Source organism: Copadichromis virginalis, linkage group LG3 (assembly GCF_057382275.1).
Source record: "Copadichromis virginalis isolate Kocher_CV1m ecotype Utaka linkage group LG3, C_Virginalis_male_GT1.1, whole genome shotgun sequence".
In the NCBI taxonomy this organism is placed as follows: Eukaryota; Metazoa; Chordata; class Actinopteri; order Cichliformes; family Cichlidae; genus Copadichromis; species Copadichromis virginalis.
Genome location: NC_140620.1, coordinates 48,648,051 through 48,667,109, shown reverse-complemented (window position 1 = coordinate 48,667,109; position 19,059 = coordinate 48,648,051). Strand labels below are relative to the sequence as shown.

The window sequence follows — 19,059 nt, the reverse complement described above, 5'->3', positions numbered from 1 at the left end:
TTTCAGGTGAGCTAAATCTGCTATACTCAGTTTCTGTTTGCATTGCCTCCAGGTGGGCTGGAAACATTACAACAGACAGAGACAAGTCCCAAAAGACACAAAAGAAACATTTCCTATTTAAAGAATGTGAAATTATTTTTCTTTTATAAAGGTAGTTAAACGTGATGATTGAAAGAGGTGTTAAGGTAACTGGCTTAAGTGTGCAGATTAATCCATAATATATTGTTCAACTCTTTGCCAAGTAAATGTGAAGGGGAAAATGAATTAGTGAAACTGCAGGAAGTAGACAATTGCCGATATGGGATTTTTAAGACTGATATCGATTTTTGGTGATTTGAAAATTTGAAACATTCGCCATTTTTTCTCCTCTTAGACACATGATACATTAACAGGTTTCCCTAAAAAAAATTGCTAAATGTAATTATTTAAGTGGATAACTCTTTTACCTTTTCTCCGACTGCTGGGATGAGCTGGTTGTTTGTGTTTTGTCCTGTGGCCAACAGAAGAAAGCGCCCTCTAGCGGACAAAATATGCAATATCAAAACTCATGAAGGGTGTTTCTTCCCTGTCATCTATCCAGTGCCCCCCCCCCCCCCCCCCCCCCCCACACACACACACACACCCCACCACCAATAAAAAATAATATAGCTAATCAAGTAGCTAATCTGGGGGCTGATGTGTTGATCGCGCTCTACCAGGAAGTAAATGCACATTATTACAAATCAGTCCAGTAAATAATCATGCGGTAAAGTTTAAACATACAAGCAAAAGAAAGAAAACAGAACAGCTGCGTTTTACTCTTGTTTTCTACATCTTGAGGTAAGCCAAGCTAAGCTGCTGGGGCAGAGCCTCTTCCACGGTGAACAGAAAGATGTGACAGCGGACCTGAATGATCTCATTAAACACTTGGCAAGAAACCAAACCTTCCCAAAACCGAGCAGAGGTGTAATTTGGGGGCGGGGGGGTTTAAAAAAAGAGAGGCTGAATTCTATCTGGAGCATGCTCTTTAAAATGAGCGGTGCTGCATCGCTTGGCTCCAGGGTTATCTTTAAGAAATGGATCCATCACGCGCATGTAACCTTGAGGTGACCCCAGCCATGCACACAAATTTTCTAAGCTGAGGCATATCCACCTGTTCCGCCATCGGGGGAGGGGGATCAGTGGAAATACTGCCTTTGCTGTGTAACCACGGCAACTCCTCCCTCAAAATGAAACATCACCAACGCCCCCACTGCGTGATCAGCGGAGGGACGGATGCGCTGTCTGCCGCTTACCTGGCTTTAATAATAAACCGCCAGGTTCACGTGGTCAGCCCTGCCCAGCACAATATTCTGCCACTTTAGAGAGGTCGTTTCGACTGGGAGATTTTTTTCTCTCTTTGTCATCCCAGACGGCAGAGATGCTGCTGCTGCTCTGAGGGAGAGAGGTGAGCGCATTCTTCACCTCCCCAACACTCACCCCACCCCTCAATCTAAAGCTCCTCCTCTGTCGCTGGAGAGCTCAGACCGGTCACACTTTGCTCAATGAGAGCAAGAGGGCAACGGAGACGATTTCCTAATTTCAACCTGCTGCAACTGCTGCTGTGCCGTGCGGCTGTTTTCTCGCCTCTTTCAAAGGTAAGGACGCGGTCTGCAGCCTGTCCACGCGTCATGCTCCGCGGCAGGGAACTTAACGTTCGTGAGGGTGATGCTTAGAGCTGTTTCTGATGTGGTGATACCCCTGAAAGGGCGAATGCATTAATGAAGGGCAGACGGGGGGAAAGAGCTGTCAGTGGGGCTGGTATGTCAGACCATCCGTGCAGCATCAGTGAAAAGTCAAATAGGACACGGCGTGCGTGTTTTGATGTGCTTCCACTTGCGCAGCGTCGTCGGAGGCTACATGTTTACAATCTTGGACTGCAGCCCTGTGGTGTCCGTAAACCGTCGGCCTTTTGCGTTGATATTGTCCCAGGAAATAGATAAATACATTTAAAAACTCATTATGATTTTTGTTGAACAGCTGGATAAAATCAGAATTGAAAGGGTTCGATCAGGATCAGCTGCAATCAATCTGTCAGTGAGATAAGTTTTCTCTCTGCTCGCATATCTTGTGGTTTGAATTGGTTTACTTGGAAACGTGGAGTGCTGTTGATTCAGAAATACACTCGGTATTCCGCTGTGAGGCCAAAAATGACAAAGTCATGGTGGATTTGCGTGCAAATGTTCAGACTAAAGATCATGTGAATTCTGCATGTATTTTTCCTTAATATGCGTCTTTGTTTAACTGCTTGCCTCCATCCTCTCAGATGGAAACAGTTCAAAACAGTGTCCGTGTCATATGTATTAAAAATGCTTTAAGCAGAGTAAGCCGCACGTGCATGGCTCTAATTCTTGGATCTTGTTTGCTACATGTCTCCTTCTAGCCTGATGTTTTTTGGGGAGTGGGTTTATAGTGGAGTCTTCCACAGTGACACTGATTTACTGGTTGTTTAATGTTAGTGTGTTTAGTTTGACTATGATAGAATGATTACAAATTAATAATTTGTAATCATTCTATCTTAGATTTTTAGGACCACTAATAACCAACCAAATAAACCTTGTGTAAAATATCAAAATCACCTCTTCAATTTCCCTCACTCGGTATTCATTTTTTTTCTTCCTTGTTCTGTCCATCAGAGGCGAATATGACGACATCATTTGGCAAACCAGACCCTGGGAAACACCTACTGTCAATTCAGTTAGTTTGAAACCAAACACGACATGATGCGTTGTCTCCGGTGAAACTTGCTCCGCCACTCTCCCCTCTTCTGCGCACCTATTGAGAGAGAGGACACCAAAAGCTGCATAGACATGGGGTCAGATCAACCCTGCATGGATTCTCCAGAGCCAAGACCCATATTGGGTCCTGCCTGTAAGCAGCTGGGCCGTCGGTGTCTGAGGAAAAAGTTCAGGCCCACACGAATCTTGGGGTTGGCCTTCAGTCTGGTGGCCTTAAGTGCTGTCTCCTACAGTGCCTTTGCCTGGAACTCAGGAGGTGTCAGCGAGCCAGTGCTCCCCCAGGAGAGTCTCCATCAGTCGGCCCCACACAGGACCCTACTTTTTACCCAACACCAGAGAGACCCCAACGTGTCAGCTGACATGCCAATAGCCATGAAATCTACAGCAGATAGCAACGACAGCCAGGGGGAGTACCCACCAGACATTTTTACCCTCTCCCAGAGGCGCCAAGGAGCAGTGGTCCTCCACATGTTTGGCATGATCTACATGTTCATCGCGTTAGCCATCGTGTGCGACGAGTTCTTTGTCCCGGCGCTGACAGTCATCACAGAAAAGCTGACCATTTCCGATGACGTTGCGGGCGCCACCTTCATGGCTGCGGGAGGATCAGCTCCAGAACTCTTCACCTCCGTCATTGGCGTTTTCATCTCGCACAGCAATGTGGGCATCGGGACCATCGTGGGCTCGGCCGTCTTCAACATCCTCTTTGTCATTGGGATGTGCGCCATCTTCTCCAAGGAGATCCTCAACTTGACGTGGTGGCCGCTCTTCCGTGACGTATCCTTCTATATCCTGGATCTGATCTTGCTCATCATCTTCTTCCTGGATAACGTCATCTCCATGTGGGAAAGTATCACGCTGCTCACGGGCTACGCCGCCTATGTGATCTTCATGAAGTTCAACAGCAATGTCGAAGGATTTGTCAAAGATTGCATGAACAAGAACCAAGTGGTAGAAGTAGAGGTACAACCCAAGGTGAGTTGAAATGATAGTTTCAAACAATAAAGAAGTTAAAGTAGGTGTGCAGACGTTAGTTTTAGTATTTTTGGCTGCTAGAAATGACCTCGGATGTCTCCTCTGGTATGGGCACATTCATCCCTTTCAGTCATTCCACGCAGCTTTAGATGCTACTCTAATAAAGTCAGACTTGCTCTGATAACCCAAACCTAAATTGTCTGTGGAGACATGCTTTAAAATGATATGTATCTAACGCCTTTCTCTCAAATAGAACCATTGTCTCCTCACTTATCTCTTAGATCTTCCAGCATGTGACTGGTGATGCCAAACATATGCTTTACTGTCTTCCATCGCACACGCTCATTATTTCAAAAATAATCAAAACTCTGTGGGCGTTGAGGATGGAGCACTTTCAACTGCTAAACTGATTCTACATCAGTATGATTCACTCGTCGCTGCTGTGCAGGGCTGGCATACTGTATTCCACTGTGGGATTAATAAAACAGAATCAAATGTGTAATTCTGGGTTAAGCTCTACAAATTGTTTCCCAGTCTGACAACCAAATGCTTTGGAAAATCTCAGGAGCGATTTTCTTTCTTTCTTTCTTTCTTTCTTTCTTTCTTTCTTTCTTTCTTTCTTTCTTTCTTTCTTTCTTTCTTTCTTTCTTTCTTTCTTTCTTTCTTTTCTCCTGCAGTTAAAGATTTCTCACATAAAAAACCAAACTGTCACATGAAGCGCACAAACGCACGCAGCTTGATGAGGTAAACCACGCCAAGTAAATGGCTTCAGAATTGGCACCCTGTGCGAGTGTCTTCACATTTACTCTTAAGTGGAATTCTTTTTTTTTCTTTTCCTTCCTCGCTTGAAGGCTTAAACATCAAATACTTCCCGGATAAAAACAGTCAAAATCGCTGTGTTGCTTCATTTCACTTTCACCCCCCCCACCAATGACACTTGAGGGCAAAAGACACCGCACTGCAATTTGATACTTGTGTAGAGATTATCCGGATGAATTTAGATTTCTTTGTGACATGAGATGGAAATGAAATTTGGAGAAGGATGCATTGTAAAGCTTTCACTAAATCGGGATTTATTCTAAGTACATAAGTGATATTTAAACAGCAGGTTACACAATGCTGAGGGAAAAACTCTCGAAGTCGGTAGCACCTGTCTGCTGTTCAAAAACTTAAACGCTTAAATAAACTGATCTGTTCTTTTCTTTTTTTGTTTAAATTCACCCACTTCATGTAAGCAGTTACCTTTTGCACCTGTGTGCTGTTTAAGCTGTATTGTTTTCATATAATGCACAAGAAAAAAAACTGCGCTTGCCAAGTGCCAGAAAAAGAGTCAGTTGACCTTGAATTGCAATGGATTCTGGGAACTTTGGCTCAGAGAAGCTTGCGCGTGTGTTGTGTCTGTCGTTAAAGCAACTTCTAACAGAGGGGAGAAAAAAATGGGAGCAAGACAGATGATTCGATTAAAACCCTTCATCATCTCAGCATTCCTTACAACAAACTGAGCTTTTTCCTCTCTCTTATATTGAGGACAGCGATACGACGCTGCAAGTCTCAGCATCCGCCCTTATGAAGGAAGCAAAATGTGTGAAAAATGCCAATATTATTATTATTAAATAATTACTTATATAGGCTGTCTGTTGACCTCTTTTTGTTTTGCAGTCTGGGTCGACAGGGTTAATAGAACTGCAAAGGCACAAATATTATTAGAACATAATCATCTAAACACCCTTGTTTAATCAAGCTTTGACACTTTCGGGACGTGTGTATTTCAAGGCACGAGTGTTATTTTGAGAATTAATTGATACGAGCAGGCGCGCGTGTGTATGTGTGTATGCTCAAGTTCATACGTGAGCGATGGATGGTACGATGAGTCATAAAAATGTTAGGCAAGATAAAACTGAGTCTTATTTTTGCTTTTTTTGTGATGAACTGAGTAGCCCTTAAATCTGTTCATTGTTGTGGATGTGTTCAAAGGTGTTCCTAATCCTCCATACAGCGGTGCGGTGCAGTCTTGCAATGGAAGGGACGCTGGGCTGTATAGTTATGTCCCATGTCCTTGAGTAAAACACATGGTTTAACAAAGGGGGGGCTTCCCTGAGATTATTTGGTTCTTTAAGAGATTGGGGTGTCACTTTTGTGTTACTGTTAAACAGGAGAGAAATGTTGTGCTGTGATATGTGAGGGTTGCTTGGTAAGATAATTGGCAGCTAGCCGTTTAATCCTGCATGTATGCCGTAAGTGCTATGAAATATTAGATCCTGAGTTTGACGTGAACCCCCAGCTTGGTGTTCTGCATTTAGAAGTCATCCGTGAGTTTTGTACCATCTGTGACTGCTACCTTTCATCACATTACATAACTGCTTGTACCACGTTCTTGCTCTTTTTTTTTTTCTTTTTTTTTTGTTTCTGTCACAAAGGGTTTCTTTTGTGTGTCTTGTTTATTCTGCTCCCAGTAACATAAAAATAGATGACTTTGTTTCTCGTATTTTCACAGAAAGTAATGCTTTAGCTTCCAGGCAGAAAGTTAACCGGTGAGAGCTTTGTTGGCTTTTCGATCACTGGACAAATCAGAGGTGTCAAACTTTTTTTTCTCCTTTCTTCTTTTTTATTTAATCCCGTGGGCCTAGATTTAACATTTTTAGTATGACAATAAGAGAACTTCCACAGCCACGCACAGGCTACTGAAAGTTATATGCGTACAGTTGTTTTATCATCAGTTTGTGCAATTTTCTATAATCTCTTAATCCAATTTGCACAACTATGAATGGTCAGCACTTACCCCGACCTGGACATGCAGTAAAATAGGAGAGCAGCACCTTTGAATTTTAACAAGTTCAAGGCTTCACGTTGTTTGGGGAGTGAAAACATATGAAGGGTTTCACACTCCTTCCAGCAGGCTAATCTTGGCTGCACTTGAAGTTTAGTTCAATCTTATTTACCAGGCAATGAATGAATTACTTGGAGGTGGAAAATAAACTCTGCTAGCACAAGTGAATGGATGCATTCACTCCCAAAATATGAATCTTAAAGAATGTTTTCAAGTTTATGTGACTACTAGCAGAACATTAGCATTTAGCATTAACGTTCTTTGGGTAACATCAGACTAGTTAGGTGCAACTGATATGATAAGTTATGGCAGTTTGACATAGCATGCTCATCCTTTAAGTTTATATTGCTAACATAGCTGTAATTTTAGCTCCTGCTTTCTCTCCATCATTGCACAAGAGACAGCACCAGCTAAATTTACAGCTAAGCTTACAGTACTGCATGTCGCTAACTTTGCTAAGTTTTCAAAGTAGCCTGGAAAGCTAATGGGTGCTAATGCTAAGGAAGCTCAGTTTATTTTAGTGATCCCTTTCAAATATATCTGGTGTTATAAAAGGCAATGCTTAAACAATTTATTGGAATAAGTGATGTAAAAGCTTAGTAACACACATTGTAAGACCAAATGTCCACAACTTTGAAACAAGCAGATATTGGAAGGAAGCATTTACCTTTTCATTTCCTGATGGTAGCTAGTACTTCTGTTTACCTAGTGAGTAATTAGCTGTTGCTTAATCTCACAATAAGTACACTTGCCCACAGAGTTGGGTTGCTACCTTAAGGCCATATTAACTTCTGTGGTATAATCCTTACCTGCTGTTAATGAGTTTTATTCTTCTTATTTCTGTTTAATATTACAGAGTGTCTTTGGGGTTTAGATGGTAGAGATGACACTAAAGTTGAACGTTATTTACTGCTATTATTGTTGTTATTGTTGAAATTTTGCAGTAAGGATTTCAAAATAGATAATAAGAAATATTTAATTTCTTCATATGGGATGAATCTTAACCAGTATCTCTCCAGGCTTTCTGAAGTGTCTTTCAAAGTCTTTATTCAGATTTTAGCTCATTTTCAGTCCAGTCCTTCTACCTGGCAGTTTTCAGAAGAACGTTTTTTAAGACAACATTAATACTTACACTGACCTATGAATCATGGCAGCATACGTGGCAGGACTAAAAAGATATGTACAGCAGATTAACAATAGCGGAAATTCATGTGCTTAGGAAAAATATCCGGCAAGGACCTGACAAATTTGTTGGGGCTGTTATCCCAGTTGAAAAGTAGCATCAGATTTTGACCCATTAGGCAATATCACCTGGAAAGCATTTGATTAGAAATATCGTAATTTTTCAGCATAGCATCGATCCTAAACACACTGCCACTGCAGTAGAAGCATACCTCAATTGGAAAAACACAAAGTGGAAAGTGTAAGTCATGGATTGGCCTCCCCATAGCCTGGACCTCAGCCTTATTGAAGCAGTGTTGGATCATCTTGACAGAGAAAAGATTAAAAGGCAGCCAACACCCAAAAAATTGCTTTAAAATGTCCTTTAAGAAAGAGAACTATTCCTTATTCCTTATTCTTAAAGAAATAATGTGTAAGCTTTCCTTAGAGTTCAGGTTGTGTTGGAAAAATAAAGGTTGTCTCTAGAGATAATGCTCATGAGAGTTGTATAAATTTTGTTTTTGCCTTACGGAAAAATGTGTATTCTCTAACCAGTTCCAAATGGAGTTTGACTCGTGGTATCCTTTAAATTTATAGAAATGATTATTTTGAAATACTGATTTCATAGTGTCAGTTCTCTGTCTCTAAAAGTATTGCAGAATATGTGTTTGCTTTCAGTATATGTTGTGTGCCACTGTTGTTTTGACATGTGCTGTATGCCTTAAGCTAAACTTCTCAGGATGGTGATGAAAGGTGACTTCAGCGTTGTGCATATCTGCGCCCTTAGCTATGATGGTTTGTGGGTCAAAGATGGGCCACTTTACTGTAACACTGCTGTTAACTTTCATCTGTTTTCTTATAGTGAATCTACTTAATGTGGTCCTGAATTAAGTGACTTTATGTGACAGAGTCAACTCAAGCCTGTGTACAGTTTGATTGCAAAATGCTGGGTCACTTAGTATGTGCACTGGGGCCAAAGGAGGCCACCCAGTGCTTGATTAATTTTCCACCCCATCTAAATGCTTGTCACCCACACATCCAGTAAATCCTTAATGGGCAGACTGTACAGACACAGTTCGAGGTCGCAGTAGAAATAGTAGGTCTGTCTTTAGCCTCACAAGCTTGGATCGTCATGCCACTGCAAGATAAGTGCTGCTCTTAACTTTGGCTATTTTTTACTGCAAAAACAGCAGATACGTGTGTAGTAGAGTTGGATTGGCATGCTGATGGTGTCCCACCACAGCAATCATTTGTCCAACAGCCCAGTAAGCCAAGCCAATCAATGCTGGCATCCTAACCACACTATAAAAAAGTAACTATTTAAAGAACCTAATCTGGCTGAACACGGACCAAAAAGGGTCTTTTGTCATCTGGAGGCCATCATCCTGACTGCCTCCTCTGGATCACCTTGCCTGGCTAACCCAGGCCTATTGCTATCACATTATCCTGTGACCTCTCACATTGTTTCAGCTGATGAACTGAAAGGCTGCTTTTGAAAATATTGGCTCAGGCAGATCCGATTACCCGACACTTTGCGCATGATGGTTTTATGAAAGACACGGCATTTCTGGATGAATGTGGTGAAGTCACGTTAAAGAAATTAAATGGTTAATGTCCTTGTACAGTGTACTGCATCATGCTATTCCACTAAACACAACAGCAGAGATCGTGAAATGAGAGATAAGTAACAGAAGGCTGTCAACAATCAAGCACAATAAAAAGTGTCACAGCAGAATTGAGATACTCGACCAGACCCTGCAGACTGGAGTCAAAGTCAGAATCTGCATTCGACCGTACTATTAGATTCCTGCTATCATCAGTGTCAGATGAGCCGGTGTGTATCGATGCAGTTGTTGCTACTGCTGAGATGGAAGGTGCGACCTCTGATGCATTACCAAGCTATAAATAGCGTCACGGAGGCAAGATCTTCCATCAGGACGTGCTTCAAAAGATCGGTTACAAAGCATGTTCTGTGCAGAGAGCAGACTGCTTTCCTCCCCGTGGATTTGGACATTCGGGCACCAGTGCTGCACATGCCGATGACGCTCTGCGCCTTCAGTATATTCACACATGAAAACCAGTTGTTGCATGGCTGCTTGCTGTGCTGCTTTTCTTCCCACACCGCACTGCGAGAACTCTGCCTCGTATTACGCATCCGTGGGATTATCTACCGTCATGACGGGCTGCACACTCCTTTTTAGCAAAGTCCAGATGGACACTGCTGAGCATAAATTATAAACTACATCTGTTTCATATTGCTATTTTAGGCTCGAAAGGATAATAAAAGTGAGTTGCCAGGCTAATTTCTGGGAAATCCTCTTGAAATGCGCATTTTAATTAGAGCGTGTTTTGTGCAAAAACGCAAGAAACATTAACCCCACTTTCCAGTGTACAGCGAGATTCTAGAGGATTGGGCGTCTCATCTCTGTCCTTCGGCTGCACGGTGGTGTACTTCTTTGAAAGTAGTGAGATTTATGGTTTTATCCTTTAAAAGCAAAGTTGTAGAAAGGACCTTGCTTTTGAGCAAAATGAAAAAGAGGCGCCGACGGAGTCAATAATCTTTCTGTGTGTTCATTTCAGGCCCAAGGTTAGAGATGCTCACATAATGGTTAGTAGAAAAACCCTACAACTAATACCTGAGCATTGTTTAGCATGATGACTCATCAATCTTTTCATATCCTTTTATTTATTTTTTTTAAAGAAAGGTTAGTTTTCTGTGTTTTTTCCATCCGTTCGTGCCATTTTACAGTAATATGGACACATCTTTGTGAGCACATACAGTATAGAAATAGATGCAGAGAGAGAGAGAGACAAGTGCGCAGCAAGCAACAACGGAGCCAGAGTCCAATAATTTAAAAATAGAAAGCCTGCAACTTTGATCTCACCATGACGATGAGGAGTCCAAGTTTTATCATCCGTTCCAGCTGTGGCTCATTGTCTGAGGAGGGAGGAAGGGCTGAGCGCTACTGTCGAGCCAGTAATTAGTTTTCCTGTTTTGGAGGTTTTACCTTGTTGTTGGCCTGTTAGACAAGTCAATAGAGGTGGGAAGAAAACAAAGGTTCAAAAGAGAGTAATGGAGTGATCAAAACGTACAGTGTCAACTTTTACAGGCTTGAGTGGAGGGCTGTTTAGTTTCTTCAAGCTGTCTTGGCTGTGTCGTACTTCCCTGCTAGAGCTCGGCTTTTGTTCACATTCAATTCATTTGCATTCAGTGATTATAATTGTACTAGCTGAAGTTTTTATTAACACCACAGGTTTCTATGACTCCTTTTTTATGTCGCTCTGAATAATCAATTGTGGGTTCCCCCTTCTTTCTTATCAGAGTGGACAGTGGCTCTTTGCTGCCTCCCCAGTGCCGGTAATGATTTGAAGGTGACCTCGTCTCGCAGTATTTTGTCTGTGCAGTATTCAAATGCATAAACTGGTGTGCTTAGAGCAATTTAAAAAAACCCCAAAACAAAACATTGAAGCTTATCATTTTTACCATCCGTGGAGCTGTTACGATTTGGGCCGTTTCCAGGATCTTCACAAAGCAAAAAGAAATGCGCACATGGCCCTTGATACCAAACACTTCCAAGTTAATTTATGCACATAAATCTCCTTTAGGACTACCTTATCTCACCCTGTGATGCGTACATCAATTCAGCTTTAACCTAAAGAGACCACTTATGTAATTAAACTGCAATTTTCTCCCTACACTCCGACGCAGCCAGTTACATGAGACTCCGTTTGTTCCCATATAGCGCATAAAATTAGTTGATTAATCCATTAGCTGACTCAAAGAAAACTAATCTGGCCATTTTGATAATGAGGAGCAGGTGGAGAGTTTGTCTGGGGCACTGAAAATTCACATTTATTAGAACGTTGGTGAGTATGCGAGAAATCTGTAAACAATGCAGTGCTTGCTGCGGCCAGTTGCCACTGCACCTGTCACTTTCATTTGTCTCGTTCATCACTCTGACTTCACTCATGCGGTAAAGCCCGAGATCTCAGGTTTTGAATCTCCGCAAGTCAATTTAAAGACTCGTTATGTGTTATGTCTCTGTGCTTTGTGCAGCACCATGGACAGCACCGTCTCTTCTGCATACTTGAATATTAGTGACTGGAGTGATGGACTTTGTCTTTTATTATTTTAGACTCCAAAATCCCTTTAGCTTGGCGTTCTTGTTAAAGTCCACTGGTGTTAGCTTTACCATCAAGAGCAACCCAAGTGCGATCTGCTTAAAGGGTGAGGTTACCAGACTCACATGCTTTAAGGGTTTAAGTGAGTAAAAACATCTCCTTTTATTCATTTTTGAAAGAAATGCCATAACATTACAGTGGTTTCCCTCACTGATGGCTTTTTGAATAGGTTCCTTTAAAATTTCAATATTTTACCCCTTTTGAACAAGTTTATATGAAGCTCACATGGCCCCAAAAGGTGTCTTTCAAATTTCAAAGTGCCACCACAGACTTTTTATTCCACCAAGCTTTTATGCTCCTGGGGTTTTTTCTATTAGCTTTGATCCAGACTGGCTTTTTCAGTGTCTGTAGAGTTAAATCCTGCTGAGCAGATGAACCAGTATAGCTGCTGTTTGGATGTGAAAAAGTGCTTGAGCGAAGATAAATTGTTGCTTTTAGCCAACTCTCTGAGTAAATGTACATGAAATGACAGCACAGCTGTTGGCTTTAGCTCAGATTTATCGTGATTTTGTCAGGTGGCATTGCATTTAAAAACAAACCATAATTTTTAGAAGAGCATTGGCTATGGAAATTGCCTACAACTGCGATTTAAGTTTCATGAGGCGTTTTCACTATTTAATCCTTGGTTTGTTGTCGGATTGCAGTGGCATACAGGGGAGGAGGCTTTCCTTTAGTTGTTGGGATGTTGCCATCAAAAAAATGGGTTAAAAGGGACAACTGAATAGTGTTGTGTCTGCTCTTGCAGCTGACAACAGGACGTGTTGCATGCTTTGGTTGTAGCTGAGACCCTTTACAGATGGACTTTAAACGAGAAGCAGCTCTGGCAAACGCTTTTTGACGTAGCGGGCGGTGAGAGGTGGAAAATAATGTAAAGTTTCCCCTTTCGATGTGTAATTGGTGGGGCACTAGAGCAATAGAGGTTTTAGACAACCTTATATTTTCTCTTCCTTTTAAATCTCCAAGCTTAAAATAAAAATGCTAAAATGAATTTTCAGAACATGGGACCTTTGATTCAGCGGTGGAGAATTGGCAGAGACACAAAGTGTCTGATTGTTGAATGCTGCTTTATTTAATGGCCAACACAGAGGAGTGTAACATGAGGCTGTTTGTCTTTAAAGCTTAATGAGTTTGTATTCTGATGTGACCTAGACAGTCTGAACAGCTCTGGCTCCAGCCTTAAAGCTGTCTTTATTGGAGGCCACTTCTTTGCGCATTTGTTTGTAGACCTTGGGGTAATTTTAGCTCTGTGGGCTAGCAGGTATCGGATCATCACATATGATATGAACTGTTCTGAGTTCATACTGTAGGGTTTGTGCTCTAAAACTCACTATCACACAATGATGGGGTTCTTTCTGAATCTTGCTGTGGTGACTCAAGGTCATAAAAGTCGAGGGATTTCCACATTTAGTACTGCAGGATTCTGATAGAGGTAAAACAGTTCTTGAAAATGTCATACGAGAGCGTGCGCGTGTGTGTGTGTGTGTGTGTGTGTGTGTGTGTGTGTGTGTGTTTATTTTTTTTTTGTTTTTTTTTTTCCCCAAGGGAGAACCTGAAGGTGAACCGTTGCAGCTTGCAAGAAATTCAAAGCCTTTATTGATCAAGGGCTATTTTTAAAGTGGGGTCGATTAAATAATGTAACTGCACTGTAAAAGCATCATGTGAAGGGCATCCAGATGCCTGCCTCAGGGGTGTATGAAATGACTGACACACACGCCCCCAGCGAGAAGGAAATGGCACATATGGTGGGAGGTGGCCGAAGACTGGCGAGACTTACGCACTCGGCTCCTTCCTTATGGAGATTTTTGACCCTCAGCATCAGGACCGCTAAGCTGCAGCAGCTGAACATTACATCAGCTCTGAGTTGTGGTTCATGTAATACCCGTAATTTGTGAAATCCAGACTGATGATGTCTGCGCCACACACAGCGCTCCCGTATAGATCTCACAGCTGCGCACAGACCTGACATCGCACGGATAACCGCAGAGACAGTTTAAAACTAAATCTAAGAGAGTAAACTCTTAAAATTGAAGTGATTGCAATCAGACAGTCTCTAATGAGCTAATTAGAAAATGCTCTGGGGCTCCGTGAATCCGCTGAAAGGTTCTCCTCCGCTGTTCTTATTTAAGAGGTTTGACACTTGGTATGTCCATCACTCACAGACAGATGGTGCATGTGGCTGCCCTTCAACCCAAGTCCATTTTAACTCAAGCCTTACCAAGGTGACCTGTAAGGGGCTCTTATCAGCATATTACCCTGTCTGCACTAAATGTCAGCTGGCCAAATGGACTGACCTGGAGGAAGCTTCCTCCGCATACTTCTGCCTCCACCTCCTCTACAAAGCCCCGCTGTGTGTGTTTGTGTGTGTGTGCGTGCACTTTGCGTCAGATGGGAGGTAACTGTCTGCTGACAATTCAACAAAACAGATCAATAGTCAAGATTGTTTGGATGAGGTGCGATCAAATAAAAGTTGGAGCCTTAATGGAAAAAGATGACGTGAAATCCTGACAACGGTGACTGCAATGCGAATGCAAAATTAAGCACACCTCAGCTAATGAAGAAATCTGTTATTAATTTCCAAGTGTCCCATAAGACTAAAACTAACTAACGAAATTCCATGGATAGGGTACACCAGTCTTTTGCAGGGCTAACACAGAGAGATACAGAGAACCGCTCACACCTACAGCCCGTTTAGAATTTCCACTTAACCTCTGGACTGTGGGAGGAAGCCGGAGTACTCGGAGAGAGCCCACACAGGGAGAACATGCAAATTCTACACAGAAAGACTCCCTCCGGCCGGGCTTCTAACCCGGGACCTTCTTGCTGTGAGGTGCCTGCACCACATATTTGTACTGCTAAAAAGAAATGTGTGTCTTCCTCTGTGGGTTAAAGCAACCATTAAAAAGCATCAGTAATTCCCAGCAATGCATTACTTGGCATGCTCGGCATAAACAGCGTCGCTGTAGTTTATTTTAAGTCAACCCACAAACTCTGTCAGTTTAAGTCAGAGTGCCAAATGTGCAGTAATCCACTGCTTAAAATAGTCTGCAACAAATCCATCTTTATGTCTGTTCGAATAATATTTGCTAAAAAAAAAGACACTGCCCAACTGTTTGAGGAAATGAGACATTAAAAAAAAAGACTTTTTTTTTTTTTTTTTTTTTTTTTGAAGAGTAGGAAGAGATGGACTTGGCATGAAGTGCCACAGATGGGCTGAGGAAATTGGAAAGAGCTCAGTTATGGACTCTTTGTTGGTTTTTGACCTTCTAAAGAGGAATTTAAAAAGGAATAATACAAGATTCATCAGAAAACACAGATGATTATGTGCTGGATTAAATTAAAAACATGTAAGCTTCGAGGTGTCATTCACATCAGCACAGAAACCTGCTGTTCACACAGCCTGTCCCACAGTGTAAAGGCCTCATTGCTTGAGCATTGATGCAACCTCTGGTCACAAGAAAAGACAATGTGAATTCCCTGACTGGTTGGGCGGTGGTTCCTTTAGGTTGTTTGTTGTTCAGTAAAACTACTCCACAAATAACCTCCTTATGATTATTTAGGTCACTAGCAGTCTCCAGTTTGCATGGAGGATGCCAACTTGTCTGCAAACACTTGCTAACTGCTAGTTAAGTAGTAGTGAAACTTGAAAAGGCAGTCAAAATATGCATGCAAACGACAAGCATCTGAGGTCTCTTCTCTTTTTAAAAAATGTTTCCCTTAAGAGCAATGGTTGCCAGATGGTTGTAGGCTAGACTCAAGGCCCGTGAGACTGTGGGGCTGTCACCATGATTATTACACATCCAAGATGGCAGACAAGTTGATGTCCGGTGGTTAGCGATCATCTTTCTGCAAAGCTAGCTACCATGCAGGTTAGATTTGTTAACTGTCAAAACTATCCCACAATACAGAGCAAGCATGTTTATTTACTCATTCAACTAAAATCTTTGTAATGTTTAAGGTTTTTTTTCTACTGCTACTTGCTCCTTCCCAAAGTTGGAAGCTTGTTTTTTGTGTATGACAACAGCAGAGCAAGGCATGTTATCTGTATAGCTTAGGTTGCCTGCCCTGACTAGCATTGCAGGTTGCGCTCGATGTGTTTTCAGTGATGTGCTTGTTTAGCTGCTCGAGATCAACAAAATTTGGACAAGTATCCAAGTTTTTTCCTGGTTGTCCCTGTTGTGAACCACAGCTCCCTGTAAAATAAAGTCATTCGACACCACAGACTGACTGAAAAAGGATTCAACTTTATTCAATTGTGGCTGCGAGTCATCCAGGAAGTGCAACTTAAAATTTTTTTTTTATAAAATTAAAAAAAGAAAATCTGGAGCAGAGTGCATCAGTCTTAAAAACAAAGAACCTGCATCAGTTTTCTTCTCCATCTGCAGATCAAAACCTGCTCTGATCTGATGGGAACGACAAACCGCAGACTTGATCAGTCTTGCAGGAGGTCCACCTCTCGCATTTATTCAGTTAAAACATTACATCGGACTCTCACAGTCAGTGTTTAATCTCGTGAATAAGTCATGTTTTGGATCATTATTATTCCAATATTGTTACACAAAAAAGTGGCTTTAGAACAAGCATATATAATATCAGGAGAATGACAAAAAGTACTTGTGTCTGATCAAACCTAGCTTTGGGTGATTACATTCGCTTGCTGTAATGACACAGCGTTTTTGTTTCTTTTGTTTTTTTTGTTACTCTGTTTGTCTCCCAAAAGTCTCAGTCTGATTGGTTCATGAGAAGGGGGGAGGGGGGATAAGAGGAGGCAATTTTGGCTTAGTCCTGGTGAGCATTGCCTTGTGGGAAATCAGTGTCGTGGCAGCTCCTGTAATTAGTTCTGCTTGTTAGAAAAATGAAGGGGTTACTAATTAGCAAGTGGATGGCTTCTTGACTTGTTGTGCATCTTTTCTCTCCATTCCTTGAAGATCATCATTATCGTCTCCCAGCAAAATGGGGGAGAGAGAGAGAAAAGGAGGGAGGGAGGGAGGGAGATGCTGCTCAGTCGTGCTGCTCAACAGTTTAGCTCTAACACGATGAGTCTAGATGGACAAATCTCAAAGGGTGTTCTGTCATGCTCTGACAGACAGGCTGCCTTCTAAGTACTTGCAGGCAATCGCCGGGAGCTGTGCAAGATTTCACTTTTTAAGTTCACTCAGCAAGCTGGGCGGTCTAGACAGACTTACATATGCTTTATTTTTAGCATGTCCATCTCTGCTTTGACTGCTAAACTAAGATTTACTGTAGTATCACTTTTAGCTCGTGACAGCAATCAAAATGTAAAAGGCCTGTTTGGGCCGAGTCCTTAAACCGCACCATGTTTGTGGTGTTAATGCCTTTTGGAAGATTTTTATGTCAGTTATCGATCATACAACAAGACTTATTCAGTCAAGTGTGCTAACAGAGCATTTAAGTCTATTCTCAGGTCATGAGTAAAATTCTAGTATTGTTCCAATTTATTTAATACAATTTTATTTATATAGCTCCAAAAAACAACAAATGTCGCTTCAACACGCTTCCTAGTGTAGACCCTACAATAATATAGAGGAAACCCCAACAATCACATGACCTGCCATGAGCAAGCACTTGGCAATAGTAGAAAGGATAAACTCCTTTTTAACAGGAAGAAACCTCTAGTAGACCTATCAGGGTGGGGCAGCCAACTGCTACGACTGATTGGAGGTGAGGGGAGGGAGACGGGACAAAAGACAGGGAGCCGGGGATTAATAATAACCAACGATTCCATGCAGAGCAGTAAACACATAGTGAGTGAAAAAAGGTAGAGAAGAAACACTGCAGGCCTATTGGAGCGCAACTAAGGGAGGATTCGGGGTGACCTGATCCAGTCCTGACTACATGCTTTGTTAAAAAGGAAGGAAAGAATAAGAGGCCTGAGAGCTGAAAGCTCTGCCTCCTATTCTACTTTTAAATATCCAAGAAACCACAAGTAAATGAGCAGTCTGAGAGTGAAGTGCTCTAGAGTGATATGGTTCTAGGAGGACTTTAAGATAAGATGGGGCCTGATTATTCAAGACTGTGTGTGTGAGGAGAAGGATTTTAAATTCAGTTCTGGATTTAACAGGATTTATACATCACACTATTTAGAAGGTATCAGTGTATGTGTGATGCTCCCATACAGTCTATAGATAATCGAGCCATCTGTTTTCTTCAGTTTTTCCAGTTCAGGGTCACGGTGGGGGTGGAGCCTATCCCAGCTGCCATAGGGTGAGAGGCGGGAACACCTGTCACTAGGCTAACACAGACAGACAGACGGCCATTCACACTCACATTCACACCTACAACCAATTTAGAATCAGCAGTTTACCTAACATGCATGCGTTTGGAGGGTGGATAATCTTCAGTACCAATTGTAATACTTTGGGTTTTTATGGCAGATTACCTCCTAAACCATTCAATAAAAATATTTAAGGAAACGTTAGACAGAGTCAGAGATTTTCCAATTTCTAACCGAACTATTTATAGATATGAGAGCTATTATTTTCCATAGATCTTGACTTTAACATTTGTATCTTAAACCATGGCTAAAGGAAGAAGTTTTTAAAACTCTCTCAGTTTCTCATGTGAAATTTTGCTAAGACTATAACTGTATTTTAGCCACTGGAATACAATAATATCTGAGGAAATTAAGTGGAGATGATACGGACAGTGGCTCTTAAGAATTGAAAAATTTTATGTCTCTACTGTTATCGCACTTTGTAATATATGTAGAGTGTAATAATGAGGATAGAGATATAAAGAATCATCTGCAGCTGTGATGGATTTAATCAAACTCGATCGCTGGAAAACTCGATACTGTATAAAAAGCTATTATTATTCTCCTGTGTAATTTGGCTTGGGTGTCAAAGCATAAAGGAAATGCAAATTAAATTCCTCCAGAAATAGACCACTTTTGTGCTCTCTGATTGCATATGAGAAAACCTATAATCCACCACTAATATTGGAAATTCAGGAGTTCCAGCTCTGCCTGCAACATCTGCTCAGGTTCCTCTGAAAGTCCGTTCTTCATGGTTAAAAGTGGAGGTATTTTTTGCAGGATGTCACACCCTTCATCGATAATTCTGCACAAAGCAGTGTTACATGCATACGGCGGCGGAGGGACATTTATCTCCCTTTGCTGATCCGCTTCCAAGAATGATCCTG

General features: G+C 41.7%; 1 protein-coding gene across 4 annotated transcripts in view; it reads left to right on the top strand.

The window, feature by feature from the left end:
* Positions 1-1,223: 1,223 nt before the first annotated feature.
* Positions 1,224-19,059, top strand: part of LOC146715044 (sodium/potassium/calcium exchanger 2-like) — a 45,245-nt gene continuing 27,409 nt past the window's right edge. For all 4 annotated transcript variants that reach the window (XM_085451464.1, XM_085451466.1, XM_085451465.1 and 1 more), the window contains exons 1-2: positions 1,224-1,616; positions 2,655-3,731. In XM_085451464.1, the coding sequence (XP_085307590.1) occupies positions 2,829-3,731 (903 nt within the window). In that variant the 5' untranslated portion in view covers positions 1,224-1,616; positions 2,655-2,828. The remainder of the gene's footprint in view (positions 1,617-2,654; positions 3,732-19,059) is intronic.